Source organism: Anopheles ziemanni, chromosome X (assembly GCF_943734765.1).
Source record: "Anopheles ziemanni chromosome X, idAnoZiCoDA_A2_x.2, whole genome shotgun sequence".
In the NCBI taxonomy this organism is placed as follows: Eukaryota; Metazoa; Arthropoda; class Insecta; order Diptera; family Culicidae; genus Anopheles; species Anopheles ziemanni.
Genome location: NC_080707.1, coordinates 9,501,950 through 9,529,893, shown reverse-complemented (window position 1 = coordinate 9,529,893; position 27,944 = coordinate 9,501,950). Strand labels below are relative to the sequence as shown.

At 42.2% G+C, this 27,944-nt stretch overlaps 7 protein-coding genes across 8 annotated transcripts in view; 3 read left to right on the top strand and 4 right to left on the bottom strand.

Moving 5' to 3' along the window:
• The window catches only part of LOC131291015 (lachesin), a 148,286-nt gene extending 136,275 nt beyond the window's left edge, over positions 1-12,011 (bottom strand). Inside the window, exon 1 of the mRNA XM_058320207.1 lies at positions 11,952-12,011. Coding sequence (XP_058176190.1) covers positions 11,952-12,011 — 60 coding nt within the window. The remainder of the gene's footprint in view (positions 1-11,951) is intronic.
• Positions 12,012-12,965: 954 nt separating this feature from the next.
• Positions 12,966-16,938, bottom strand: LOC131291014 (protein halfway). The gene is made up of 4 exons (XM_058320206.1): positions 16,927-16,938; positions 14,113-15,173; positions 13,677-14,013; positions 12,966-13,601 (listed from the first exon to the last, which is right to left on the bottom strand). Exons 1-4 carry the CDS (start codon positions 16,936-16,938, stop codon positions 13,059-13,061), a joined length of 1,953 nt encoding a protein of 650 aa, XP_058176189.1. The 3' UTR covers positions 12,966-13,058.
• A 2,107-nt stretch (positions 16,939-19,045) lies between these two features.
• Positions 19,046-20,779, top strand: LOC131290710 (XK-related protein 6). Its single transcript, XM_058319875.1, has 2 exons — positions 19,046-19,229; positions 19,298-20,779. Exon 2 carries the CDS (start codon positions 19,334-19,336, stop codon positions 20,531-20,533), a length of 1,200 nt encoding a protein of 399 aa, XP_058175858.1. The 5' UTR covers positions 19,046-19,229; positions 19,298-19,333; the 3' UTR covers positions 20,534-20,779.
• Positions 20,780-21,249: 470 nt separating this feature from the next.
• Positions 21,250-22,303, top strand: LOC131290573 (NFU1 iron-sulfur cluster scaffold homolog, mitochondrial-like). The gene is made up of 2 exons (XM_058319730.1): positions 21,250-21,390; positions 21,463-22,303. The coding sequence occupies exons 1-2, from the start codon at positions 21,320-21,322 to the stop codon at positions 22,226-22,228; spliced, it is 837 nt and encodes a 278-aa protein (XP_058175713.1). The 5' UTR covers positions 21,250-21,319; the 3' UTR covers positions 22,229-22,303.
• LOC131290572 (protein artemis-like) lies at positions 22,231-23,657 on the bottom strand. Its single transcript, XM_058319729.1, has one exon. It carries the CDS (start codon positions 23,573-23,575, stop codon positions 22,313-22,315), a length of 1,263 nt encoding a protein of 420 aa, XP_058175712.1. The 5' UTR covers positions 23,576-23,657; the 3' UTR covers positions 22,231-22,312.
• A 466-nt stretch (positions 23,658-24,123) lies between these two features.
• On the top strand, positions 24,124-25,094 carry LOC131291013 (rhythmically expressed gene 2 protein-like). Its single transcript, XM_058320205.1, has 2 exons — positions 24,124-24,133; positions 24,205-25,094. The coding sequence occupies exons 1-2, from the start codon at positions 24,124-24,126 to the stop codon at positions 25,092-25,094; spliced, it is 900 nt and encodes a 299-aa protein (XP_058176188.1).
• Positions 25,095-25,663: 569 nt separating this feature from the next.
• On the bottom strand, positions 25,664-27,699 carry LOC131290753 (cell cycle control protein 50A). 2 transcript variants are annotated; one of them, XM_058319925.1, is made up of 5 exons: positions 27,536-27,699; positions 27,282-27,415; positions 26,541-27,213; positions 26,299-26,464; positions 25,664-26,238 (listed from the first exon to the last, which is right to left on the bottom strand). In XM_058319925.1, the coding sequence occupies exons 1-5, from the start codon at positions 27,585-27,587 to the stop codon at positions 26,190-26,192; spliced, it is 1,074 nt and encodes a 357-aa protein (XP_058175908.1). In that variant the 5' UTR covers positions 27,588-27,699; the 3' UTR covers positions 25,664-26,189. The 2 variants fall into 2 exon arrangements, with proteins under 2 accessions (XP_058175908.1, XP_058175909.1); XM_058319926.1 differs by lacking the exon at positions 25,664-26,238 and having other exon boundaries at positions 26,295-26,464.
• Positions 27,700-27,944: the final 245 nt, after the last annotated feature.

The window sequence follows — 27,944 nt, the reverse complement described above, 5'->3', positions numbered from 1 at the left end:
CATTAAGGATTCAAAATAAAGCAGTGAAAATGCATTCGCTATGCTGCGCTTCCAGAGAAACCCTTCTGGTTCGACTACGACGAAATAAATGTACCTTATTATGGTGTGTATATTATATGAGGTAAGGGGAAGGGGTGAAGGGGGGGGAGAGCATTTAGCGAGGAGTTTCAGTGACAGTTGCTAATTTCTAAATATGCCCACTTTTCAAACGATCCGGCGCGCTGAAGCCCTTAACAAGCGGCATTGAATCGTTTTAACGAGCTGCCGGGTGGTTCACAGGAAGCGACTTTCCCCTCCCCACGATTCGAGGCCGGAACCGGTCAATCCGAACAGCGCATACCGGAACGGTACCACCAGCAAGCACGCACGATAAATATCTACCTTGATGAAGCGGTGAAATACTTCCACACGTCGATTCCTGCAACCTGGGCTACAGGAAGGTGGGTGTGCTCGCTTATGCACCTTCCCGGGCTCGCAAACAGAAGCGGGAAGTACCGCGTGGGAGGAGGGGGTAATGTGGAGTAGCCGCGGCTGGACGAATCCGTCGTCTCTTCGCACCATAAAATGTGCTTAGAAGTGCAACAACGTTGACGCATTTCGATAGACGTCCGCGTAAATGTGTCACTGTACCTGTGGTTGTGTGTGTGTAGGTGTTTGCGAGTGGTTCAATTTTCACTTTCGAACAGGTAAGCGTAACAGATTCAATATTGTTGCATTATCTGCAGTTGTACTGCAGATCCGAGAATAAATCCAATTGGTAAAATCCTTGGCTATGGTTAAACCAAAATTAAAAACAAAATAACGTTCACCGAGATCGAAAGAAAATTTTAACATTCGTTTTTGATGAGATTGATTGATGACTCAACTTCATCAATGGAGCCGCCCAGTGCTTAATACAAAAAATATGTATTTTAGCATACCAATCAAATTGCACAGCTTTCAAAACATTATTTCCCGTATAATAAAACCTGTACCTAATTGATGCTTGTTGTTACACATGCAGTCGGTACAAAAATAAAGTACCTTTACCCACCATTTTTTGAGATTTTTTGTAAAAATATCGTTAATTGTAACGTTACATAAATAAGCATACTTTTTTAAAAATTTTACTAGTCTTTACATGGAAAGATATTGTAATAATGGGGCATAAATATTGTTTTTTCCCATTACGGCGTTTTTATCAAGAATGATGTACCACAAAATTAGGAATAGAAATACCGTAAAGGCAAAAAAATGAATGTATGGCACATTATCACAACATCTCTTACATAATAAGAAAGAAACGTAAAAAATATAGCACGTACAGGAGTTGTCAATAATTGATCTAAAATGATTGAAAAATTAAAAAGGGTAATAATGGTATTGGATTTGCAACGCTTATAATAGCAAACATTTTATGTTTTCCAAGAAGCTATGAACATTTAATTCATTTAAAAACGACTATGGATTGAGAAACATTTGAGAAAACATAAATTTGGAAAAAATAGAACTCGTTTGAAACTATCGTTAAGTAAAGTAACTAGTTAGCAAGTAAAAATATTCAAGTTGTATGAAATAGCAGTTTTTGTACAACGTGTAAAATCTGCAACCGTGCTTGCTAATAAAGCAAACCACACCCAAAGTGAGCAATTAATTCCCGCGCGTCTTAGCTCGCCAAGATAATTTGACTTTTTCACAAGCTCTAATGTTTCCTTCACCATTGCGAACAGATGTCGCGCGTTGTGCGCGGCAACATTTTTCAACCATCCTTTTTGATACGTTATAGATGGAGGTATAAACTCCCCGGTGGACAGAGATTTCACGCACGCAAACACGGCGCGGCTTTTCTACCGAACCCTGGAGGCTGGCCTCCCTTGGTAACACTTTGGGTTTCGAATTTTTCTTGCACCATTTTTACACCACGCACCACCCGAACGTACCAAGAAGGAGGTACGCATTTAAATTTTTATGATCCTAAGGGAGAGAGGGACGCGATGTTGGAAACGGGTTATCCCAACGGGCTGTGATCGTTGGGAATTCGGTTGGTTTGGTATTTGGTTGCTTCCCATTTACAGTACTTTCCGTCATTTTTAGATCGAACAAACAATTGTTTCGTTGTAACTTCAGCTGTCGTTAGATCTTAAAAGTTGTCGACCTACAAATAAATGAAAATGCAACATGAAAACTATATCTATATTCAAAACTAATTCTTTGGGTAGCTCAGTTTTTGTTCAATTTAAACAAATTTTATCAAAAAATGTTATACTAAAACAGTGTATTTAAAACGCTTGGCAGTCAATGTGTTAATAGAAGCAAGTTTATGTTCAATTTTCATTTCAGCTTATTTGTGTCTCGCTACTCAACTCTACTACTGTTTGTTGACAGTGTTCTGCGGTTATTGTGTTCCACGTCGGGAAATGCTGTGTCTTATTGGTTCTCTTTTTCTTTCTCTCTTTCTTTTTCTTTTTCTCTTTCGTCCTTTTTTTCTCATGCTTCTTTACCTCTTTTATTCATACAAACACACTGTCTGCCACCGTTTGCCGGGTAAGTATCATAATGTCGATAAGACGATTGTGGCAGGCGTATCCGTGTGCCCGTGCCGTCACATTTTACCAATTGGGGAATAAATTCAACATCATCGTTTACAACGAGCGCTCGCGAGTACAGCTGCGAACCTCCCGAGGCGGCCCTTCGAGTGTTATTTCCGCCGTTCCGGCTTCCACACTTCCCTCGTCGTCGAATCGTGGCTCAATGTATTCCAAGACTTTGGCCAAGTTTCGTGAAAAAAAAACGCACATACACCGGAACATGCCAGATAGCTGCCATCATTGTCATCGGGCAGACGTAATATGGCGTAAGGAACCCTTTTTGAAACAAAACCAAAAAAAAACCCGTACGGAGGCAGAACCGACGCCGGGCCAGGGTCCAACCCATTTGCCGGGTGGTGGCGGCGGCGGCGGTTGTAGATTCTTTCCGGATGTGCCGAATGCATGTGCAAATCCGGAAAAGAGACGACCCCCAGCGCACTAACTTAGATAGAACTTTGAGCCGTGAAAAGTTCGGTAAAAGCGAGGCAGATAGACCGTGACGCTGGAGCTATAGGGAAACACGCTGAAGAGGGAACGAGACCGAATTTGGTAAAATTTATCGTTCCGGGAGATTGGTAAGCCTGGTTACCTTTCCGCGACGGCCGCCATCAGTGCACCGACCCAAAAACGTCACTATCGCTTACCTTCCTTGCGCTCCCACTCGATGGACACAATCCAAAAAACCAACGACGAAGTGGATATCCCGGGCGAAGAAGTTCGCGTAGAGCGAATGCTTCAGATCAGATTTTATTTTACGACACAAGTTCCCAACCGTTGGCACCAAAATCCTCACACCCAACGCTTCGGCTCCTCCTGGGAGTGTCAGTCATATATTTCCTTCCCGATACTTTTCGCCGCCAGCGAGCGAAGCGTCGAGAACCGGCCGAGAAAAAGCCCCTGAGCGTATCCCAACGGGTTCGGGGTTTGCCCCAGCATCGCTGGGATACGCTGCTGAAGTCTTGATCTTTTACGTTGGCTGAGGTTTACATATGTGAGTGATCTCTTACATATTTCATGAACCATTCGCCACCTGCACAGGGGTTCGTTTACAACTAATCGCTTGCCACGATACTTACACTGGGCTTCATGATACACGGCTGAAGCTGAGGCTTTAACTGGAATCTCATCCTTAGCTTCATACGGATGGCATATAACCTGTTTCTAAATTCGTCTAAATTTAGTTAGTCCGATTTGACTCTTTCAGTAATAATTTTGCCGATGATTATTGTTGGTTATATACTTCGCTTATTATTATCCTCTTTTATTCTCCGTTCAGAACAGATCACAGACTATAGACTAACTAGACTAACAAACTAACAGACGAGACCAACAGACAGACTAAGAATATTCCTTGCAGCATCTTCATCACAGATAACTATCGACTACTAGATTGTTGAAGTTGTAATCGATAACTCAACAATTATCTCTAGCTCAAAATATCCCGATAAATATACTTCTCTATCCAAAATATACTTTGAAATCAAAATATTATCATCAGAGATACTGCTACTATAGCTACTACGGTAGTTTGTAATACAGAAGAACGTAATGTAGGACAGCTAACATTGTCATCAAGCAGCAGCCTAAATGTGTTCCCCAATATCTGCCACAAATCAAGCAAGAAAATCCAGTCTAAGCAGAAGACAGATACACTATTCTAACGCAAACGAATTAAAAAGTTCTGCACCTGCCAATCTGAGTACATTCTTCATGACTCCTTAGACACGTTCGCTTCCAGGGAGAGACCTGCGTATGGCTGCAGTGAGCGACTGAAAATTGTTCTGCTTGGAGAGCCCAACATGTAAGAATGCATCGCAGTTGAGGTACCAACGACCAGAACAGTGGAAAATCGGCGGAAACGGTCGGAGGAGCGCAGCATTAAGGAAGCGTATGATGTTATCGGTGGTGTTAGCACACGTGTTTAATACAATAAACGCGAAACTCCATGGTTTGCACTGGGTTTTCAGATGACAGCAAGTCCACGGTGGCCGAATGCAGCCCAAAAGCATGAAGGGACTCGCACCGTGGGGGGACTATATTATCGGTGTCTGTTAAGCGCTACGACCACACGCGAACCGTATGCACAGCATGGGCAGATGGTCCCATCCCGCAATAGCACGTACCTTGATTTTTCGGGACACCGAATCGACCAACTCCCTCGAGATGGCGCTGCCGTCACTAAAGGCAGCTCTGGTGTGTTCCAACAATATTCTACTCGGAATTTCATTACGCTTTGCAATACATGTAGTTGTATGCTGTTCCCGTGGTTTGTCTCCAGCCTGCCTAGAGCACGCGGTTACCATTGCACAGTAGGAGTTACCTGCGATGAAACTAGAAACTATATCTTTTATCAGTTTTCGACTGTATTTCGATGCATACTTTCAACATAAAGGGAAAAATTGGAATTGAGAGATAAGAAAGAGAAAACTCAATTGCATTCTTCTCTCTACACTATATAGAAAAGGATAATTGAAATCTAGACCCGAGCCCGCACGTTTTCCTTAGCAAAGCTAGAATGGTTCTGCTTTTTTTTCATAATCCAAAATACCTTTTACTAATGCTGAGGTCCTGCCCAACTTCAAGACGGAAGAAATTTTCAATTATTGTATTTATCGTTTAGGTCATTTTTACATCCAAACAGACTGTTACTTTCACAAGTTTTGTTTATTTTTAATTATGATGATGATTATCAAAATCCTAAGATTACTGAAATGAAGAAGGACGTATATAAAATAATTGCAATATTAATGATCTTAAAAAGACATTAGTTTAATCGCAAATAATGTTAGTTTGTTTGGCTTAAATTCCCACTGTGCATGTAGTTGAATTCTCTTCCACCTTCGCTAAACTTAACAACCGTGTGTGAATAACTTTCAGACCTGCCATTTTCTTTTATGTTTAACAACAACTCTTCATACATTTATCAAATGCTACGTCAACCCTTTATTTGGATCTTCTAACTTCATATTCAACTTTCAATGCGGAAGTCAAACAAACCCGTCGCCAATTTTACGTACACTATTAGTATAAACTATCGATAATAGTTTCGTTTTAGTTTAGACAACCGATAGAAATAATATAATAATATAGAAAGTGCAGGCAACGATAAAATACTTTACCATTACACTGTTCAACGTATAAAGGATGTATGTTTTTCTAAACCCACACCATGGTTGGAGAAACGTTCTTTCCCTCAAGGGAAAACTCCACACACCCAGAGCCTCTCTGCGGTATACGACACGAACCTTATTAAAAGCGGCCTAGGCGTAGACAATGCGGAACCCATTCCACCATTGAACTGCTGCACTTGCACCGGTATTGATGAACAAAATGCTCCACTGATTTAAATACACACGACCACGGGAGACAACGTTCAGCTAACGTGCCATGTCATCGCTTTATGAAACAATTGGGATAAAGTTGCTGGGCTGACGTAAACCGTGCAGGATGGCCACATCGATACCAACAAACCCCAAATTGCATACGATACCATCATCAAGCGTCAGGTTTTCATCGAAAACGGCTATATGAAATTGCAGTCAAACAAATAAAAAACTACAACATGGTCTTAGCCAATCGATTATCATCCTTCGGAGTAGTTAAAACCAGATGAAACTGTTTGGCGCCACCGAAAGGCAACGGAAAGGAAGAACCGAGCAACAGCCCACCAGAAAACGAGCACCAAATTCGCCGTAAAGAAGGCAAGCGATCAACCGAAACCGATTTTCTATTCGGTAATCCGCTTCGCCGAGCGGTCAACTATCAAATTCACAGCCCTTTTTAACTCCATTCGACTAGTCAGCGGGACACGCTAGGCACGGACTGCAGTGCGGTCGCTGTACCATAAATCTTCCCCTGGCCTGCCCCGCCGACGTCGCCTTCGACTCCCGCGCGGCTCGTGGAATTAGTGAGATAGTTAAATTAGGCACGCTCGATTAGGCAAATATGATTTTCCAGCGTCCCCGGGATCACCCCATCTAGATAACCGTTGCACAGGGCGTGTGTGTGTGTGTGTGTGTGTTTGGGTGTGTGTGTATGGGTGTCAGTACCAGCAAGGCACAAATATGGCTACGACGTGAACAAGATGCAAAACCGGATGAGCCAAGACACTATGAGCCAGTTCCGAATGATATGGAGATTGGAACTATTTAACTTTAATCGCTTGCTTTAAAAAGAAGTTTTAGATACGTTTATACATTTCAAACAAACTTAGCTACCCTAATCTCCATAACTATATTCATCTTTTAACTAACTTACTTACTTAATCTTATTTCAAATAATACCATTTAGACTTTCCAGTACAAATCCTTTTTAAAATTTAATTAAATTTTAGGAAGAAATCGTGCGAATATTAAACATAACAAATGGAGGCTGGAAAAAATACTCAACACCCATAATGGTAGGAGGAGTTGGGAATCCTTTTCTCTATGGCACATTTTAATTCCTTCCACTCAGATTCGAAAAAATCGATTCCCGCCATTATTCCTACGGCCTGGCGTTGACAAACCCCCGCTTCTCAGGGCCTTTTTCGCACCGAACCTCCACGCAGAGATCAATTAAATCCGTTCCATTCGGCAAACCGAGAACGATAAATCATACTCATTTGCCTCAACGGACTTGCTCATCTTGGCAGGCAGGCATTTAGCGCCGGCACAGCGTCATCTCCTCAGCGCTCAAGCCTCGCGCTCAGCCGAATCATCAAATCGCACAAATCGCATCTCATCCGCTGCTAAGTACTGGTTAATTACACTCGTCGTCACATTCCGACTCGCCTTGTTTACTCCGCGCACAGGCGGCTACAACCTAGTGTCCCTTCTTTTGCTGCTCTGTTCCGGAGTTGATTTTTTTCCCCATCTTGTGTTTTGTTCCTACCGCGCGTAGTGGAAATTAATTACTACCTTGCGTCTTCCATGGTCCGTCGAAACTAACCATATGAGGCAGCGTTGAATCCTCAGAAAGCGGATAGAAGCGTGATTTATCTTCCACCCCGTTTTAATTGATGCTCCTCATCACTAGATACATCGGCCCGAAAATTACTTTCGGAAGCAAATTTCGCTGCATCCGATGATTTAGTCTCTTGTTTCTGTTGTTTCGGTGATACGCAAATATGTTTGGCGTTTACTGTGCGTTGAAAAGTTTCTTTTGAAAATGTTTTGCACTTCAAGTTTCCCTTTCTAAAGAAGCTTTTTTCGTAACCTTACGTGTCTGCCCCTTACTCGCTTCTAACATTCGTTTCTGGTCCAACGATGAGTGTCGTATCTTAGCAACCTTCCATCGTCCTACATCAGGGGTCGCCATACATTTCCTAAAAAGAGCCAGATGATTAGAAAGTTACCGAAAGCGCGGGTAGCTTAAATTATGATTTAATGTTTTCAAAGTAATACTTAACCATTTTGTATAGAATATCTGCTTTTTAAATAGTAAAGTAACATTAAAAAATGGAGTAAGATAAAATATTTAAAAAAAATCGTCATTAAACTTTTTTCGACAAAATATATTTGTTAAAAACGATCAAAATCCAATGAAAACAATTATGATTATTTTTGTTTGCAATTTGGATCGTTTTTATAAATATATTTTGGTTCGTTGTACAGTTTTGTTTTGGTTTTGCTGTAGTATTTCAGTGGAGAAAATAACACTACGAGAAATTTCCAATGTAGAGAGTGCTATTTTACATCGTCTTGAATATAAAAACTGTATTTGTTGATCGTAGCTATTTTCGAAGCAAAGTAAACGAGTTTTTGCCTTCGGAATTTGGATGAGATTCATGAGACTAGGAAATTTTAGCACGATCAATAATGCAAATACGTTATAAGAAGTGTATAAAAAAGTATAGGAGGAATTCAATTGTAAATTAATTGTAATTTTCAAGTTTGGGAAAAAACAAAAGTGACATCGAGATAAGAAACAAAACCGATAAGAATTGAGATGGGTTTTTGTATGCCGACCGATTTTTTTTGCCGACCCCTGTCCTACATCGTCAAAGTATGCGCCTCGCAGGCACCCGCACCGTATATGCCACGTCATCTGACGACTATTTGTTACAATCAAGTCCAATCTGACACTTCATCATACCGCACCGAAACCGAATCACTGCCGATGCGAACAACGGATCCGATGATCCGAACCGGTCCTAATGAAACGGCTCGCCAGGTTTCCCCCCCCCCTCACCCGAGCCGCTGTGGCACTCGATTTCAATTAACCAAAGATTTCCATTTTCCCGACGCGAACAGTGCCTTGTCAGCGGAAACACTGAGCGAAATATCGAACTATCGCGTGCAGCTTATTAGTCGTCTGCTGTTTCGATGGATTGCTAGTATCCCTTTCCATAGAATTTCAATAGTTAGCTGATAGTAGTCGCCTTAAGAATTATTGCTTTTTATTTCTTTGCTATTAATGTAAAGTCTGTTAGGAAACTTAATCAAATTTAGTTGAAGAATTGAGCGAAACCGAGCCGATTGTATTTTTATAAAATTCAACACCATCATGTAAGTAATATGTACAGCCTAGCTTTAGGATAAAGATCATACCAAACCACCGCCAAAATATTGCTAATAGGAAAACTTTTGATTGTAATACAACCGTGACTTCTATCTTTCCACGGAAATCTACATCGAACCGTCTCGTCTCCCATTCGATCGAATGTTGTGTGTTGTAAACTAAGCTCGTCATGGCAGAAAACAAACAAATCCCCGGGCGCAGGCGATGTGAGAGTGAATTAGACAACTGCAGCTCGGGGCGACAACTTTTCTTTCGAGCACGGAAAATGCGCCCGACAAATGATACTGCCAATTCCATTCAAATATGAACTTTTGCAATGTAGGATCCGCGTCACGGGCGAGCTTATTGAACGGAACCACGGCGATGGCTGTTCCCCGCTGCTTCCCAAGCAAACTACGGGACAAACTTTTCCCTACCATTTGATTTCCAATTGTTATACTTTTTAATTCGGGCGGCGTAGCAATTTCTTGTTCCTCACGAAACCCAAAAAACATAACTAGAAATCTCAGCAAAAGCATAAAGGACATACGCCAAGTATTGTAAAAAGTACAAACAATAAACAAACAGTAAAAACAGAGAATAGATCACAATACTGTAGAATGGAAAAATTGGTCCATAATCTACGGAAGACCTTCGACAACCTGGCTGCCAAAATACATAATAGCAACACCATTCGTAGACTTGATAAACTGATACAGACTCTTTATTCCTTTATAAACTGAAAATCACAACTGAATCGGAAACATTATTATTAATATTATTTATGCATCTCCGGTAAGTGATTGTGCCCAAGCACACTGAAGGAAACTTCAGGTAAAAAGGATCATGATGCACGAAATAATTCTTCATATACCACCCTTAGTACACCTCCACGAGCGTTACACTAAAGGACAAATGGCAACGCCAACCGTAATGAAAAATAATAAGGAAAACAAACAGTGTACCAATTCCATATTGTCCTTAATTATTTAAATTCATAAAACCAAAGCAAAGAGGGCACAGTTGTTTAAAATCAACATCTATACCGTTTTTTTCTAAATATACATACTACTGTACGGATACAACTCCTGCGTGGATGTTTAGAGACTCTTCACCACAAGCAAGAAAGCTTCTTCTTCTTCACTTCGTCGAGGATTTACTCCAGTACGGCTATTGAATCCAGCTTCCTGGGCCTTCGCAAGCTAACCTGGAGACATAGACCTCTTTAGGTTAAGGACTGGCAACTAAAGGCCATATGTCCTGATTTTCTGTGGTTTTATATTTTCTGTAGGCGTCGCCTTTTGACTGCCACCATGCGGCCAGGAGCACTGCTAGCCAACCACGCTAGTGCGCAGTCAAAATGCGGCTGTTCACCCGCCGTAACGAAAGGAATATTTCCTTCCGTTTGTCAGATCGCACGAAACTCGTGATCCGCTTGATTACTCAAACAGCACGAGATGTGCGTCGGCTAGGATTTCTCTGACTTGAGCTCCAGCTCGGCGACACCACGCGGCCGTGCCTAAGATAACATTACTTTTCAGCTAACCCTTTCAGGAACCTCGTGCACTGCTAACCATCCGCTCTGATGCGACGCCGAACTGGAACTGAAAGCAAGAAAGCAAGTTGTAAACAAAAAAAAACGTAAGCACTATATGTTAAGTACATCTAAGTATTGAATCCTTGTGTTTTAGTTAATAGATTTTCCCAAATGAACTTGTACAAGTCGGCCCCTACAAAGCTACACGGACAAAACTAATCAAATAACTACTTCGCCCATCCCACTACGCTCGACTGATGACAAAGTGACGTTTGAATACAGTGTGCAGACGCCCGCTGCTCGGGGCACTACTGAAGGAAACCGACGATGCTATACATCGGTAAATCGGTCGGATTCGCATGTAAAATTATTAATTCCACTGGAGTAAATACGCCGCAGTCCTGTACGATTGTCGCCGAACGGAGAAAATCGCAAGCCGACCCGCATCTAAATCGCCACCCGGGAAGCGGCGTCGCACTAGCGTCGACTCCCCTGGGGGAACCTCTTTCGCAGCACCAGGCTGATGTGCGACCGACACAACACCAGCACCAACACCAGCTAATCGAAATGAATTAAAACGACAAATCAAGAATTCAACACGCAGCGTACCGCTTCGTCTCGAGACCGTGAGCGAAACCGACCGGCGGAACCAAATCTGCCGATGCCCGGTGGGATATAATCGTCGAGTCTCCGCCAACCCGAAGGAGTCGCCAACCCGCTGGCGGCTTGGCGCGTTCTGGAGCCTGCATTAAAATGTTTTCAATTATCTTCTAGGGGGCCTTGCAGCAGGTGCGGGCTCTGCCCGGGCGCATCAACCACACCATCCGGACATGTTTTGTGTGCCCTGTTTCTCGCAACGCGTTTACTTACCCGAGCCGAGACGTTTTGCTCACTTCTGTTTCGCCGCACCGTTGTTGCGTTACATCCAGCACTGACGTACTGGAAGAATGCAAATTTGATATCCGGAACCGTCCTACCATGCAACGTTCAGACGCCAACCTTCACTCCAGGGAGTAGGCAGTCCGTGATAGGGGTGCAAAGGACAGCTTCCATTAGTTGCTCGAATATGTGGGTCAAGTACGTGTGCTGCTGCAACGGAGTATTCTGAAACAATTCTAGCATATAAGGTAGTTTCTCCTTTTCTCCAAGCCCTCAAAACGAATAGCTCATGATTAATATATATATTTACGATAATATTACAATAAATTTTACTTAAGCGACAATTAAATGTTAAGCCATGAACATGGTTTGAATTTAGCAATAAAATAACTCTATGCACTTTCGACAGGGCCTGTTTTAAGGATTTGTTGAAACATTATCAAAGACCCCCTTGCGAAAGAATAAACAATACAGCTTATATTACTTACATATACGACAGTACCATTCGTTTCACCGTTACGTTGTTCATGGAACCGAATGACCGTCATCGTTCGATATAAACTAACCTGATAACCAGATGGCCACAGTTATTTGAAACAACTAATAATGTTTTTTGACGCAAACGTGTACTTTCTGTTTGATATATGATAGAGGAGCTATCCTTGCTAAACATTACGGCAATAGGATATGGAAGATAATATTGTCCAATAGACGTCGCGCCGTTGAATCTACTTTGTGTTTATGCTTGTCAAAATCGTTTGCCACAACTCTGCATTAGCAATGAAAATAAAATCAATACGTGACAAACAAAGCCGTTCTGCGCCATTTGTTTCTTATTGTTTATTTATGTTCTATACTCGACTGATTACAAATGTGACCACTAGCTGGGTTGCAAAGTACAATAGCAATAAATAAAAAGTGGAAGGAAGATTATGTCTCATTCAATTCGTTACCTACATGAAGGATTTGCAGCACATGTTCCAAGCATTAAAATATGCTTACCCACTCCAAAGGGTGGAGAACATCCGAGCTAGTGAAGTGCAAAGTGCTGAGCCAAAGTGAGTGAGTAAGTTGATTCATCTTAATGAGTGAATTGATTCAATTCACCAAGATGATTAATTTTGGCCCTTTTTGTGATTTAAACGAAGAAATTACCTCGCTCAGAATGAAGAAGAATTTATAGAAGAATTTAGCTCTAAAAGAATGATTTAGGGCTCATTGTAGCCCAAAGAGTGGTCGATAGGGGAGGGAAGACCCCTTTTTTTGAACGCTGAATCTATGCACGTTAAACATCGTAAAAATTCATTCAACAGGAAAAAGAATTGAATCGTTCTGATTGTGCCTAATTATTCTGAACGACTTAAGGACTTGACTCTCCATTCCTACTCACTCACTTTGAATTGACTCACTTTCCTGCATCGTTATTCTCATCACTAATCCGAGCACGAGAAAGCTATTTTATCACAGTCGACACTCTGTATCGTTAGTTTGTGGCTGCTTTCAGCATTTTCTTCCACCGTGGGGCAATTTCAAATAGTGTTGCGTGAACTTCAAACGGAGAATGGCCCCTCGGCCGGTAATATGAACGGGATACTCTACTCACACAGGCAATCGCACGGAAGCTTCGGCATCTTGTTCGCCGGCCACGGCAGATAGCCGGCCGACTTGAACACCCAATAATCGTAGGACACCTTACAGACGAGCGCTATGAGCAGCAGCACCTCCGTCGCGATCAGATAGTAGATGTAGTCGGTCCAGTCGTGCTGCGATTGGCACAGCTTGCTCTCCTGTATCGTCACCAGCTGGGGCAGATTGGTGTTGCCCTCGCAAAAGATATACTCATGGTCGGGCACCTGTGCCTTCCGGCTGAGCAGCCAGTTCTTGAAGCCCTTGGCCGCGTTGCAGTCGCACGACATAGGGTTGCCCTCGAGGAAAATGTACGAGCCGAGATCGAGCGACTTGGCGAAGATGTACGACTGGACCGTCTTCAGCTTGTTGCGGCGGATTGAAAAAAGCGTGAACCGCGAGACGAAGTCCATCCCTTCGAGCTCGCTCAACGAGCTAATTTGGTTGTCGTCCGCGTGCAGCCGCAGCAACGATTGGTACGGCGGGTGGTTCAACGCCTCCAAGCTGGTTATCTGTAACGTTAGAAATGAGGATGAGGCCGGTGGGTAAACGAAAGATTGCGCGGCGCACGCGTCCCCTAAACTCACATTATTGTTCGAGATATTCAAAGTCACCGTGCCGGCCGGCAGCCGATCGGGAAACTTTGTTAGCCCGAGACCAGTGCAGGCAACGCGTGTGGTAATCGTCTTCCGCTCGGTGTTGTTTAGGTCAAAGTTAAGCCGATCCAACTCGCAGGTGCACTTTTCCGGACACTCGTCCTGCACGCGCTGTATCATTTCGAGCTGATGCAGCGGCAAGCTGTCGGTAGAGTTGAACCAGTTGAACGTGCGATTCGTCAGACAAAACGTCGATTCCGGGTCCTTAAACTTGACACCCCCTTTGAGGGATTCCAAGAGCGATTTGCACAGCATACCAACATTACCACTGCAACGATACGAGAAAAACCAAACCGTAAATGATTTCATTGTCGTTTCTTTTGACATTCAAGTGCAACAAACCCGACTGCCCAATGCTCGCACATACCGTATATCCAGCCGGAACTTCTGTAGCCCACTAGTTAACGGTATCGTGGACAAATTGTTGTACGAAAGATCCAACATCGTGAGGCTGCGCAGCTCACGAAAGGCACGCTGCTCGATCTCGCTGATGTTGTTGTTCGAAACGTTCAAACACACTGGCGAGGAGAAGCGCGCAAATGAATTACTGATACGCTGTATCGCCCCATCAGTAATCGACAGTGAGAGAAGGGTTTTGATGTATCGATTCGAGACGTTTAGCGCCAGCTCGCGCATCGTTACGTTGCGAATGTGCAGATACTTCCAGTTGGACATTTCCGATGCAACACACCCAATTGCTTTGTTGATGTCGGTCACATTGCAACAGTAGAGCGCCCCCGGTACCGCCGGATCAATGTTGCATTCGCAGTCCCCCCGACGTTCCGCACATAGCTCGGGCGGTGCGTAGTAGCACTCGATCACCGGCATCGGAGCCGGAACCGCCGGGGGCGTGCTAGTAGTGGGTGCAACCGGTTGTGCCCCGACATGCGCGGGAGTGGTGGCGATGGTCGTTGTCGTGGTCGTGCTAGTACTAGCGACGGTTGTGGTTGAGGATACGGTTGACGTCGTAGAAGGTACGGTGGAAGTACTGATGCTACTGTTGGCTACTTGGCCAATAACTTGCTCATCCACTGAGCTGGCCTCTTTCAGCGCACTGGGCATGCCGTTAACAGTCTCATGGGTCGACGAATTTATACCCTTTGTACGGCTCGCATTTGTGGCCGAATCCGTTAGAAGCACCGGTAAATTTGCCAACACTGATCCGTTGATCGCACTCGCAGCAGCAGCAGTACCACCTTCCAGTGCAGTTGGTGGCGAAAATATTTCCCCTACCGCCGATAAGGGCGTCGTGTGATCCAACGCGTGAGAAAGTTGCGAATCAGTTTCAGTATACAACACATTGGAACCGGCATGGTTTTCGCCAACGATACGACTGGAAACTATCGTAGACGGTCCGAGTACCGCAACGACTAGCCAAAGAACGACCAGCTTCCATTTACCGCGGTAAACAACCGCCTTTGCTGTCTTCTGCAAGTAGAAAAGAACGCAATTAGCCGGCGGTTAATTTTCTTTCGTTCCGATAACGGATTTCGCTTGCTTTTTCCAAGCAGAGCGAAGCTTTGACATAAAGATAAACTTCTAAAAAGCTTGTGCTTTCGAAGAGCTTTGCAATGGTCCGGTGAAACGTTCCCAAAAGCATATTTTCTTTTAAACTCGCATATTAACTATTTTTTCATTTGAGAAAAATATGTTATACTTCGTAATCTTCATAAGTTACGGTGATGAGTGTTTTCTGATGAATAATGTTGATTTTTAAACCGGCTTATGTGGTCATATTGGGTGTAAATTATTTTGATGTAGGTCAGATTTCAAATTTAATAATTCATTCAGATTAATTTAAATTAATAAATCGAGTAATCGACTCGTGGCTTCGAATCCTAATCAAATCCTTTCAGATGAATGACAAATCAGCTTAAGCACGTAAGTAAAGAAAAAAAGTATAGTAAGCCCCTCACGGTAAAAAAGTCATATTTTGTCCTAGTATTCTATACTCATACTCAAACCCATGCTATAAATCAGAGGTTGACACACAAAGGAGCCAGGTTGTTAAATTAAAATTCAAAACGTGGACTAGATACCATAAGAAATGTTTAGTTTTACATATGCTGCTGTTTTAGTTTTTGGAGTGATATAAAAAAAATCCTAACTTTCACTATTCAATCTTGACTTGATTTTTACCATTATTTTCATATAATTTAAATACATAGCATTATCCATATACTTTGTGTTTATGATAAAAATGGTATTGAAGTTTTAACCTTAAATAGGATTTATATTGTACATTCAGTTTTCGTACATTCGTAGGTTTGAGATAACTGTGCTTTGTCTTTGTGAAAGTTTTTAGCTGCAGCTCGTGTTTTGAACTAACTGCGTAAATTTTCAGAGATTTTTGACAGTTCAATATAGCTCGGATACAAGCACTGTTTTAACTTGTTACGATACCAAAATAAACTTCCAAATAGATATCCTAGTGATAAAACGAATGTTTATATCGTTTACCAAAGCTTGATTGCTAGTTATATCTTTTTAAAAATCTTTTGCTTTTCTTGTAAGTTATACACAAATATTCTTACAGACCAGATAAAATCTGTATGGGCACCGGATGTGCCCTGCGGGCTGGAATTTGTCAACCCCTGCATCGGAATAATTGAGTCAACAAAAGAATTTTTCGCCTACTCCAAGTTTCTCCAACCTACTTTACGTTGTTATTTGAATCATGACCACAACCTACACCAGCAATAAAAAAAAAACTAAAATTACCCTTCTTATTGGCGATATCGATTGCCACCTGTATCGGCTATATTTGAAAACCGCATGAAGTGCATGGTCGGACGCTTGGTTGGGCAAGCCAGTCCACACGCCTTTGTTTGTCCTCCAATTAGCGTTCGAAATTGACACCAAAGCTTCTTGAAGGCGGATGATAAAAGGATCTGGGGCATTGTTAAACGGTGTAGTTATGGATCGCGGTGCTAAAGGGGATGTGTTCGGGATATTTGCCAAATAAAACAGTCTGCCTAGCTGCTAAATGATGATAATTTCACAGTCCCTGCTAATAACCGTGTTAACCATTCGAACCTATATGCCTTTGCAATATACATTTGACAAAGTTTTGTTTGCAAATATGCAGCATAAGATGCTACTATATTTATCATCGATATCATCGATGCGTTGGAAACTTCCATCCAGTTTCCAGTAGTTTCCAAGCTCAACTGTTTCTTACCTCGTCCAGCATATCTGGGAGCGAATTTTAGTTCGTCGTAGTTGATAGATGAAGATTTCTTGACGCACTGCTATTCGGCGTCATTCAAACAGGAATTCCCCCACAATTAGTTCCCCCACTAGATAAACAAGTCCATTGCATTACAGAAGTTCTCGAGCCAGGTACACATCTATAAATAGCGATAAAGAATAAATCACATATTTAATATTGATTCAGCTTGTGGCAAGAATCTCACAAATAAGAACTAAATCTTTACAACTCACAAGCACACGGTAAGTGACGAAATGGTAAATTAATAGAACTGTGTTTTCTTTGTGACCAGAAAGCGTTTTGAGACTAGTTTTCTCAAACTTTTCACGATCGAGCGGTGGTAAATAAAGTGTTACGAGAAGAAAAACAACAACCTGCTTCGATCTGATTTGACAGATCGTACACGGTGCATTACATTCCTTCTCACATGCACTTTCTTTGAGACGCACACAGCCGACTAAACGTACACGCGCATACGCACACCCATGTGCGCAGATCAACTATTGCTTATCAGGGGTCTCCGAAAGTGAAGAGATGAATCTGGAATCGACTATACCACTGGTTGAGCCATGTGTAACTAACAAACAAGTTCAAAATGCACATGCACTCGTTGAACAGCGCTGCCGTTCCGCTACAAATCCCACAAGCACTACGATGTCGGTTACTAGACGCAAAAAATCACAGCTCCAACCAACAACTGCTGTTGTCGGAGTATTCGAATGTGCTTTAATCTTTCATGCCATAACTAATTATCAAAAATAAACGTACACTCGTGCGACTCTCCAACGTGCTGTTTGTCGCCCTCGAACGCAACACCGTTTCCGGTGCACAAACAATGCGAAGCCGGCGGCTTTCGGGCGCAGAATGTGACCGACCTGGTACAGCAACTAACAGACCAGTAACGGCGTGGTTCTGTTTACCCCAGCTTATCGATTCCAGTGTAAATGGTCTACCATCAGCAACACGCGGCTACCACACCACAGTTTCTATTTCAACGGTCATTTTGCCATTGGTGTTTTGTTTGCTATTAAGATGTTTGTCCTTTCGCTTTTTATAGAATGGCTTAGGCGTTCAACTGATAGGGACGATAAGCAAACATGTTTTTATTCTCAAAACTACAACACTGGCAACAACTTATTTGCCTACGTTCTTAGCAAGCCCGTCTGGATTACGATTTCTATTCCTTTTCAACATTTTTTTAAGTAACGAAAATCGACATTCGAAACAGAGAAAGATATTTATAAAGAACAACGTATGGAATGTTGCAACTCCGTGCTTGAAACTGATTGCTTTCAAACACTCCGCCTTATCAAAAACCTAGAACCAAATCATACTAAATACATGGCTGAAATACTGAACATTCTAAAGGCTCACCGCGTGTTCAATTCACATATTGGAACACGAGATGAACAACGTGTTTGTTCTAAACAGTTCCTCCTGCTGGTGGCATGTAGAGCTCCACCATTTCTCCGTTATTTTATTATTCATCCATTTCAGGTAATAGCCTTTATCCTTCAATTACACCAATTAAGGAAATAGATCATATTGCGGTTGGCCATCAGTATGCGGGAAAAAACATAAAATTCTTTGAATCATTAAATGCAATGTTCGCTCGCATTTGGTTCTACCTCAGGGTAACTGTACCATGACGCTCCTTATTTACACTAAAACACATAGGGTATGAACTGCAACACGTACAATTAGGTTTTATAGTTGCGGCTAGAAGTGAGCTAGCATGAACTGGGTGTGATTTAAAAGTCTACTGCTCGTGTATGCAATAAAAATAAGTCTATACAAAAACGGTTGATATCCTTGTTCAATTAATCAACAAAATAAGGCATGAATTCCAGAAGTTTCAATGTTTATAAGAAATTGGAACAAAACTACTTTTAGTATACTGTATAATTCTTTTAGTATACTGTGTAAAATAAATTTAACTGAAATATTTAGCAACTGAGGACACCAGTGCATATAATTGAGAAACGTACCCTATTTGTGGGCCCGAATATGGAGTCGTCTTTATCTGACAGGTCGCCTCAGCTGTGCACAGTTGACAGCGCGTCCTTGTGATCAAAGTCATTCCAAAGCGGGAACGAATAGAAGTGTTTGCAAACTAACAAACTGAGCAAAGGCAACAAATCGAAGTGACGACGATGTTCTCATACCAAACCAAGGCTGGGTGATGCGTGATCAACGGACGCGATCACCGCGGTTCAGTGGAATTGACTCATCGTAGTTTTAGGGCAGTACCGAGATCAATCTAGTAACGAAAGGTTCGAGTTCGAGTTTTGGTTCTTTTAGAATACGTGCCTTATATTTCGTTTCTTCGCCACAATTTTAGTTACCATCTTCCGACCGCTTCATCGCTTTACTAACTATGACCTCCGCGGAACAAACCGAAGGGCTTGCCTCGTCCGAAACTGATGGGGCGAAGCTGACGGCGATGGTTGGTGTACAGCTGGAGTTCCTGACCCGTACGGATGAACCCGGTCACGACGTTACCCGTTGGGACATTTCGCTGACGTGCATATCTATCGTTCTGCGAATAGTGAGCATAAGTTTGACCTTGCTCCTTGCTAACGAGTATTATCAAAAAGAACGAATCATCTATTTCGCCCTGACGCTTGGCGGATTGATCGTACCGGCCATTATCACCTCCTTGCTGAGCCTGCTGATGTATGTAGACGACACGAAACGGGGGCGGCGCGAATCTCAACCATGCTGCGACACCATGCTGTGCGTACTTGTGCTGCCGTTTTTCTGCCGGTACTGGCATTCAATGCGTCTCTCGTACGCTTGCTATCAGGCAAAGCGTCGGCAAGATTTATCCGGCCAAAAACGGACCTACGAGCTGCTGGTTCAGGAAGACAGCGACGTGGCATTGTTGCGTATATTCGAGTGCCTGCTAGAGGTGACATTGCAGAAAATCCTCCAACTGACGATCGTCCTCACCACCGGTCCCGTGTCGCCACTGCAGATGCTTTCGATCATCAGTGCCATGGGCAGCATTGCCTGGTGTATGGCATCCCACTATCGTTGCGTACGGTTCGCTCGGCTTGATAAGCGACACATTCCCTGGTCCGGCACGATCGTTCACATTGCCTGGCAGTTTACCGTGACGGTCGCACGTGTCCTCGCCATCGCCACGGTGGCCAGTGTATTTCCGTACTACACTGCGCTGGCCTGCGCCGTCCACGCTATGCTGATGGCATTGTGGGTGTTCTTTTACGAACGTCCATCCTTCTGCGGTGATTCTTTCATCCAGCGTGCGTTCCTGTCCTCCGCCTTCGGTGCAGTGTTCATTTTCAACTACATTCCTCTTCGCGAAGGAGCGACGCAGTTACGGTATTCACTGTTTTACACACTTTGTTTCATCGAGACGGTGACCTGCGGAACGTTATACGCACTGTTTGTGCGTAACTCAACGATACGAGGGTCGACAATTTGGCTCGTTGTATTGAGCTGCTTCCCAGTAGTGATGTTCGTGCTCGGTATCATGTTGATGATCGTTTTCTATCGATCCTGTCACCCAAACATCACCTCACGCCAGCAGGATGATCCATCGGTAGATTTATAGATTGGTTCACTCGAAGCCTAATAGCCGACCAAAGAACTGGAATGTAGGAATATGAAAAATTGGCTATGTGAATTACAATACCCGTGAATGCAAAAACGGCCAGAAGCGGTATATGTTGCAGATAACATAAAGACTGAATCGTAGCAATACACGAATTGTATTATTTTAACTCAAAGACATACTTTGTTACAACAACATCTTATCAAGAGTTAAATATTACCTCAAGAGTCTATCATATTGTACTTTTTGTGTAAGTCGTAAGGAGATATGTTTGTTATTAATATAGTGATAAATACACATACTTTTCTCCTGTGAATAACATGGTTTTTTAATATGTGAATATAATAAAGTAGCTCTAAAATAAGAGTTCTCTGTGAAGTAAAGCCTTCTTTGAAAATTTGATGATTTCGTTTATTCCTTTTCCTTAAATTTCAAACCGTATCTTTTGGCGGTTGGATTTGAATTTAAATAAAAACCACAGAGCGTATGCTCGGTAAAAAACATTTAGTAAATGTTTGGATTGAATTATTTTTTATGTTTAATTTGATGACCTGGATTGGTTCTCGCATGCAGTACAGATATAGGATTGAAACGTTACAACGGGTTTGCGTTGGTCGAAAGAAACAGAAACCAGGTTATAAAACTCGATTGTGCACGCCAGCTATCATGCCATTTGGTCGATGACGCTTATTAACGTCAAAACATTGCGCAAGCAAAACAAATCGTTAGAACGAGTCGTAATAGTTTTCTTCGTTGGTATCGGTTATTCACCGGGTCGTGCTAAATATGCTACAAAATACAATAAAATCTGGATTGAAATTCCGTTTGGCAGCAGTATTGAGCTGCACCCAGTTTCAGTGAGTTAAATTTGCTTACCTTAATGCCGTCATTCCACAACATTGTATCCAAAAACGTTTCTCTACTTTCAGATTCAGAGATGCCCGCAGTAATGAGGCGGCTTACAGCTCTGCTGTGGTTCAACGAAATATGAACGCACAACTACTTCAAGCCCCTCGTAACCCGTTGAACACTCTCTGCAAACGTTCCATGTTCATTCAAACGCAGGACACACCGAATCCGGATAGTTTGAAGTTCCTTCCCGGGGTGGCAGTGCTGGAGAAAGGTCAAACAATGGACTTCCCCAATGTGTCGTCTGCTCAATGCAGTCCCCTGGCAAAGCTTCTGTTCCGTGTCGAGGGAGTTCGGTCCGTATTTTTCGGTGGCGATTTTGTAACCATATCGAAGCAGGAGGATGCTGAATGGCGAATTATCAAGCCGGAAGTGTTCGCGGTAATTATGGACTTTTTTGCCTCGGGGCTTCCGGTGGTCACTGATGCCAAGCCCAACCTGGACACGCAAATCAATGAGGAGGACGACGAAACGGTGCAGATGATCAAGGAGCTGCTTGACACGCGCATTCGCCCTACGGTGCAAGAAGATGGAGGGGATATTATCTTTATGGGCTTCGATGACGGTGTGGTGAAGCTTAAAATGCAGGGCTCCTGTTCGTCGTGTCCTAGCTCTATCGTTACGCTGAAAAACGGTGTGCAGAACATGCTACAGTTCTACATACCCGAGGTGGTGTCTGTCGAGCAGGTTAAGGATGATGTAGATAAAATCACAGAGGAAGAATTTTCCCGGCTCGAAAAACAAATCCGGAAGAAGGACGAATCTGCAGTAGACAACAAACCTTAATTGCATGTGTATGTTATCTTTATTATCCGTAATTCTAACATATAGCGTTATGTACATACAATACAATCTTTGAAAAACACATCGCTATGAGGCACAATGTTTTTCTACGCGACTTCGCTTCGGTAGTTTACAATAAGATAAATCACAGTCATTATCTTCACTTTCACTACTCTCGGTAGTTCTCCCTGCTCGATGATTTGTACGCCGTTTTGTTCTGTATTCAATCTTATTTAAATTTAGAGAAAGACCATCCTGAGCCTTATCTCGTCGTTCTGCGCCGTTGTTACTCGTTGCGTGATTTATTCTATTTCCCAACATTGATTCTATCAACTGTTCTTTTCTAACTCGGTCGTCTTCGTCGGCAATCACGTTAAGCCGAATGTCACACACATGTTGCTGAAAGTGGGCTAGAAATGCGCCTAGCTCATTGCAGCTCGCGTGTGCAGAATAGCAAACGTAGAATAGATTATTAGATTCTTTCCAAAACTGTTCGGTAGGTTGCAAGGCTCGCCAACGGAGAGCGGACGGGCGGATCGTGCGTACGAAGGATGTACTATTCTCGTTGCACAGCTTTTCGCAGTTCAGATTCCGGTTCGACCGCATTGTTCCGGTGCAGGCGTGAATACGAGTTGAACTATCGCAGGTGAGTATATCGTTTAGCGATGAGAAGTGCTTGTACGGGGCACGCTGCCTATCGGAGATATGTATCCTTTCCTTCAATCGATCAAATAGTCGTAAGAATAGATCTTCTGAACCATAGTTCGCAGGAAGCCATAATGATACTACGTTACGCTGATCAGCTGCCAGCCATTCCGTGCAAAGATGTATAACTCGTGCCGTACTTTCTTCGCGACTCGGGAAGTAGGAATAGTCTTTATCGAGGAACGTACTATCCAAGTACACTATTGCTGGCTGTATTCCACTCGATTGTGTCGTGAAATTCTTCTGGGAGCTTAAACGGAAATCGCCAGTGTATAGTACGCGAGTACCATTCCCTTCGAAGTAAAACATTACCGATCCGGGGCAGTGTTCGGCAGAAAGTGAGCGCACGTACAGCTCGTAGGGGGCTTCCCCAGTTGAAGGATGCACTTTTAAAGCCAGTTGCTCTCCAACGTGAAACGAACGCACTACGTCGGCATGCTGAGGAAAACGATGTTTGATAAATACTCCGGAAATAGGGCTCAAGTGCAACGAGCCCGGAAGAGGCACGTTCTTGTCTAGGCCCCTCATATGGTCTGCATGGCAGTGAGACAAAAAGAATATCGACGATTGACTGCGCTGTGCGTCTTCGAAGCAGTCGATGGCAATACCCGGTAATTCGGGAATGAACCCTGTGAATGTACTCATCCCACGGTGTAGATTATATCTAGGGAATTCTTTCCCACTGTAAAGATCGCATCTAAAACATAATAACGATATTACAACTGTGGAACAATTCGCAACTCAAAACCACTGGTTGACATTTGGTGCAAGGTTACTGTAACGAAGTAAAACTCACTTTATTAGAGTTGGGTAATTCAGATTAAAATTCTTAAATAATAATGAAGTCTAATGTTGCGTGAATGATTCTGAATTAGCTAGTTTTAATTACGGTTTTGCTATTTTATATACTTTTTACCGTTTACGTGTTTTCCATTACTTCTTGTATGAGATTTTGACAGGTTGAACAGGACGATGAAGCTCATTGATTTCCCATCATGATCAAAACTAAGGCTTTAGTAATAGACTCCATCGTCTTCGTACAATCTTGATAAAAAACATATTATAAAGACATGTTTCATTGGAACTTGTAATGTAATCTTAATGAAAAACTGTTAAAATTATGTAATGATCACAAAACGTCATGACAATCAAGCCTTTATACTGATGACAACAGTAGTTTACTGCAGACAACCATGAACTATCGTAAGAAAATTGTGTTGGGATACAATGAAATCTTTGCAGCATCTTCTAAATATTTTATTACTTGTTTACAGTTCGCGCCAATTTATCACGCTTCAAACTAATTACCTTCGATGTCACGGATACTCTCCTAGAATACGCTGTTCGACCTGAGCGACACTATGCACAAGTGATAAACGGTGTTTTGGGACCACACATTAACTTGCAAATTGATGAAGATGCGATAAGTAAGTCATTCGTCAGCTGTTTCCGAATGATGAAAAGTCAGTATCCCAATTTCGGATGCAAGGGAAAGCACCCAGATGAATTGAACAATCGCGAGGAAAACTGGCGCTGGTGGTGGCGCACACTAGTCGAGCGCGTAATTTTGGAAGCAGCATCACAATCCGGTTACATCAAAGTACCACCAGTGCTTTTGACTACCATCGCAAATCAGCTGATCGACGATTACACATATGATACGAACCATATGTGTTGGAAAAAGCGACCCGGTGTGGATCAGTTTATGAGTGCTGTACAGGAAACAGCTAATTCTTCTACATCGCAGAACCAAAGAAAAATGATGGCCGTTATATCCAATTTTGATTCACGGCTGAGTACAATTCTTCGGAACCACGGAATTTCATCTGCATCAAACGATAATCCAAGGCTTGACTTCATTCTCACCAGCTATGAAGCCGGCGTTGAAAAACCAGACCAGCAAATATTTCAAATAGCGTTAAACCGTGCAAATCTAATATCTCATGCTAGCAATGTACATCCTCACGAGGCGTTGCATATAGGAAATTTGTGCAAAGAAGATTACTTAGGGGCTCGCAATGCTGGTTGGCATGCGCTTTTAGTGAATGTTTCAAATACAAAGAAGAATGAAGAGCTTCGGACAACAATTCCGAAATGGCACATTTTTGCTGGATTTCCCGAATTACAAAACCGTTTGGAAACTGATCCCTCATTTGAGTGGTGAAAATTTCTTTTTAAAACAAAAGATATATTCTTTCTTGGCTCAATTGATTCATTTCAAATAAACAAAAACGAAAGCATACAAGATATTATTCAAGAGAGTAAATAGTATTTCATGTTCGCGATCTGTTCAATGATAAATTATTTAAATGTTGTGTACATAAATTACAGCTGCTTTATATGAAGTTGTATAAATTATATTAAATTAAATTTGTGATAATGAAATACAACGTTTGAATTGTGTAGACCGTAATAATAAGAAGTAGATTGTAATATTTCTACATGCGTAAAGATAAAGCATTGAATTTAAGAACTCAACGGTGATAAGCGTAAAAGAAAAAGTGAATCTGATAGGCGAGAAATAAAACAATTCGGAAACAATTGCAGGTACTCTAATTTCCAGAGTAAAGGTAATTTTATTGGTGATCACAAGAAGTTATGTGAGAGTGCTGCAGTCCACTTGCAATATAGTTACTATGCTGTGGTTGTGTAAGCTGTGCGACTTTTTAGAAGATACTATTTCTATATCCACAAACATTTAGCTCCAGTCGACAATGGCCTACAATGGGGACTGTTTTTCCTCCACATCTTCTATTCAAATTAAGAATGAAACTGATTGTCGTCATCAACAATACGATATCTCATTCATATTTTAGTTTTCTATGATACAAGCTCGCGAAACAAATCAAATTTCATGTATTGTCCTTTTATAACTGTTTGACTGGTTTTAAAAGGTTTTTGAGTAACTGTTTTCCTTACTGATTTAAAATTATTGTTCACATTGGTTTGCTTTACAATTTGGATAAAAAAGGGATATAAACAACTTACTCTGAAAATGAAATGCATGCCGTGATTCCCGAATTTCAACACAACATTTTTTTTATAATTGAAACAAATATGTTTAAGATTTACCTTCCATGTGATTGCCTTATAATTGCAAATCCTCAAATGCCTAAGTAACATAGTATAGTTAGATTTACTGTTTATCACCTGAAACATCTCCCGCCGGCATTAAATTATACAAATTCAACTTACAAAAAATACTTCATTTAAATATAAGCCTCGCTTTCGATAAATAATACAATTCACAGCGTTAGTTTTATGGGCGCGATGTTGATCGTTGATGTACGCTGCTGATGCCACCATTACTAAAAACGAAACAAGAAAATGTGTATACTCTGGAAAATCAATTCGTTATTGTTACTTACGATTTACTGCACTTCAAATGTATAATAAGCAGAACGATTCCCAGCAAAAAGCAAACACTACCAACTACGATGTAAGCGAAGCCAAGGAATGGGTTTTTTCCTCCCAAAAGCGATGTTGTTGATAATATAAACTTTTTCGTTCCATCAAATTCAGTAACGGAGTAGGCTGCGAATTTAAAACGATATAAATGAGTCGAATAAAGCATTGTTAGGCAACTATATTCGGTTTGCATTATACTCACAGTATGTGACGGACAGAGAATAATTGCCCTTCAGCAGACCTTCCTGAAAACGTTCGTCGGAATGATCAATCCGACGATGAAGCTTTCTGAACGTAGGCAAGGCTGCTGTGCGCATCCATACGATCAAATCTTCGTTCTGAAATCCATTGTTTTCTTCGTTTGATAGATCGAGCTCCCACAACTCGCGCCGCCACGCCTTGGGACGTTTGAAACCGTTTAATGCGGTCCTCAGATCCCCTTCCGGATTGCGAAATTTAATCTGCCGATCAGATGGCCAAGCAATTTCCGTCTTCAGTAAAGGAACGGGGCGGCCGTCCACCAGATGCAGCTCAAACTCATCGCTGAACAAGGAGTTAGCAATTGCACCACACGGCGCTATCGGCTTTCCTTCGTCGTCGTCAACATACGCAAAAGGAGCACAATCACTCGACGGTGTCGACGACAGTCGCCCGAGAAGCTGATCGTCATCGCGCGATTTGACGTATCGCCGATGATTTTGATAATAATTCGTCAGCCCGTAGTACATGTACACCTTACCGAGGAAGTCTTTCTCCAGCTCGAAATTGATATTACATCTGCAATTCATGTCCGGACTGGCACTGATTATTTCCGCGCAAGTTCGATTGTCATTGTCCGGTTTACAGTGGGTGTAATCGTACACAAACTCGTTGATCTGAAAGCAGATATAGATTAATCGTGAAAATTTTGAAAAGAACGAAGAATTATTATGCAGGCACTTACCGAATTTGAAGAAATCAACAGCAAGGCACCGATTGGGATGAAAAGTATACCTATCAAAAAGAAGGCAGGCAGAACAGTACCTGCCGTAAGGACAGGCTGCCAGGCCGGAAGCCTTTGCTGCTTGAAGGCGGAGTCTTGGAGCAGGAAATGAAAAACGAAAAGGCACACAATTGGTTGCAAACCGTAGCTGTGTAATGCAATACTTGGCCATATGTCGTAAAATGTTCACGAATGACCTTAGACAAATTTCATACCTGATGGCCGCTTCGATTTGAGCACTTCTGCTCCATCCACCGTCTCTGGCATGGCGTAACTTATTATTGCGGCCAGTTTTACGGTATAATAATCGGATACAGACTTCGCAAACGATAATATTCTGGATTATATTATTTACGAACAACAATACAGCAGAGCACCCTTGAAATGAAAATTTTTGACGTGACTCATATGCCCTACGAGACCACGAGTCGTATAGCGTACAGGTTTAGCATGACATACAAATGTGACGTTTTACGAGCGCAAGGTTGTTGTAACCAAGTAGTACTTGGAATGATTCATATGATTGAATCTTTCAACAAGAGTCAATTTGATGAATCTTTTATAAAAATTTTAACCAAAACTATTCTTAAACATTTCCATAACGGAAATGGAAACAATATCAAT

Coding starts and splice junctions, on each gene's coding strand:
- LOC131291014 (XM_058320206.1), bottom strand. Junction 14,014..14,112: donor AAGTTCCGGCTGGATATACG/GTATGTGCGAGC, acceptor GTATCGTTGCAG/TGGTAATGTTGGTATGCTGT. Junction 13,602..13,676: donor TGAATATCTCGAACAATAAT/GTGAGTTTAGGG, acceptor CTAACGTTACAG/ATAACCAGCTTGGAGGCGTT.
- LOC131290710 (XM_058319875.1), top strand. CDS start 19,334: ATGACCTCCGCGGAACAAACCGAAGGGCTTGCCTCGTCCGAAACTGAT.
- LOC131290573 (XM_058319730.1), top strand. CDS start 21,320: ATGCTACAAAATACAATAAAATCTGGATTGAAATTCCGTTTGGCAGCA. Junction 21,391..21,462: donor TTGAGCTGCACCCAGTTTCA/GTGAGTTAAATT, acceptor CTCTACTTTCAG/ATTCAGAGATGCCCGCAGTA.
- LOC131290572 (XM_058319729.1), bottom strand. CDS start 23,575: ATGAGTACATTCACAGGGTTCATTCCCGAATTACCGGGTATTGCCATC.
- LOC131290753 (XM_058319925.1), bottom strand. CDS start 27,587: ATGCCAGAGACGGTGGATGGAGCAGAAGTGCTCAAATCGAAGCGGCCA. Junction 27,214..27,281: donor TGTTGATTTCTTCAAATTCG/GTAAGTGCCTGC, acceptor ATCTGCTTTCAG/ATCAACGAGTTTGTGTACGA. Junction 26,465..26,540: donor TTCTCTGTCCGTCACATACT/GTGAGTATAATG, acceptor TTAAATTCGCAG/CCTACTCCGTTACTGAATTT.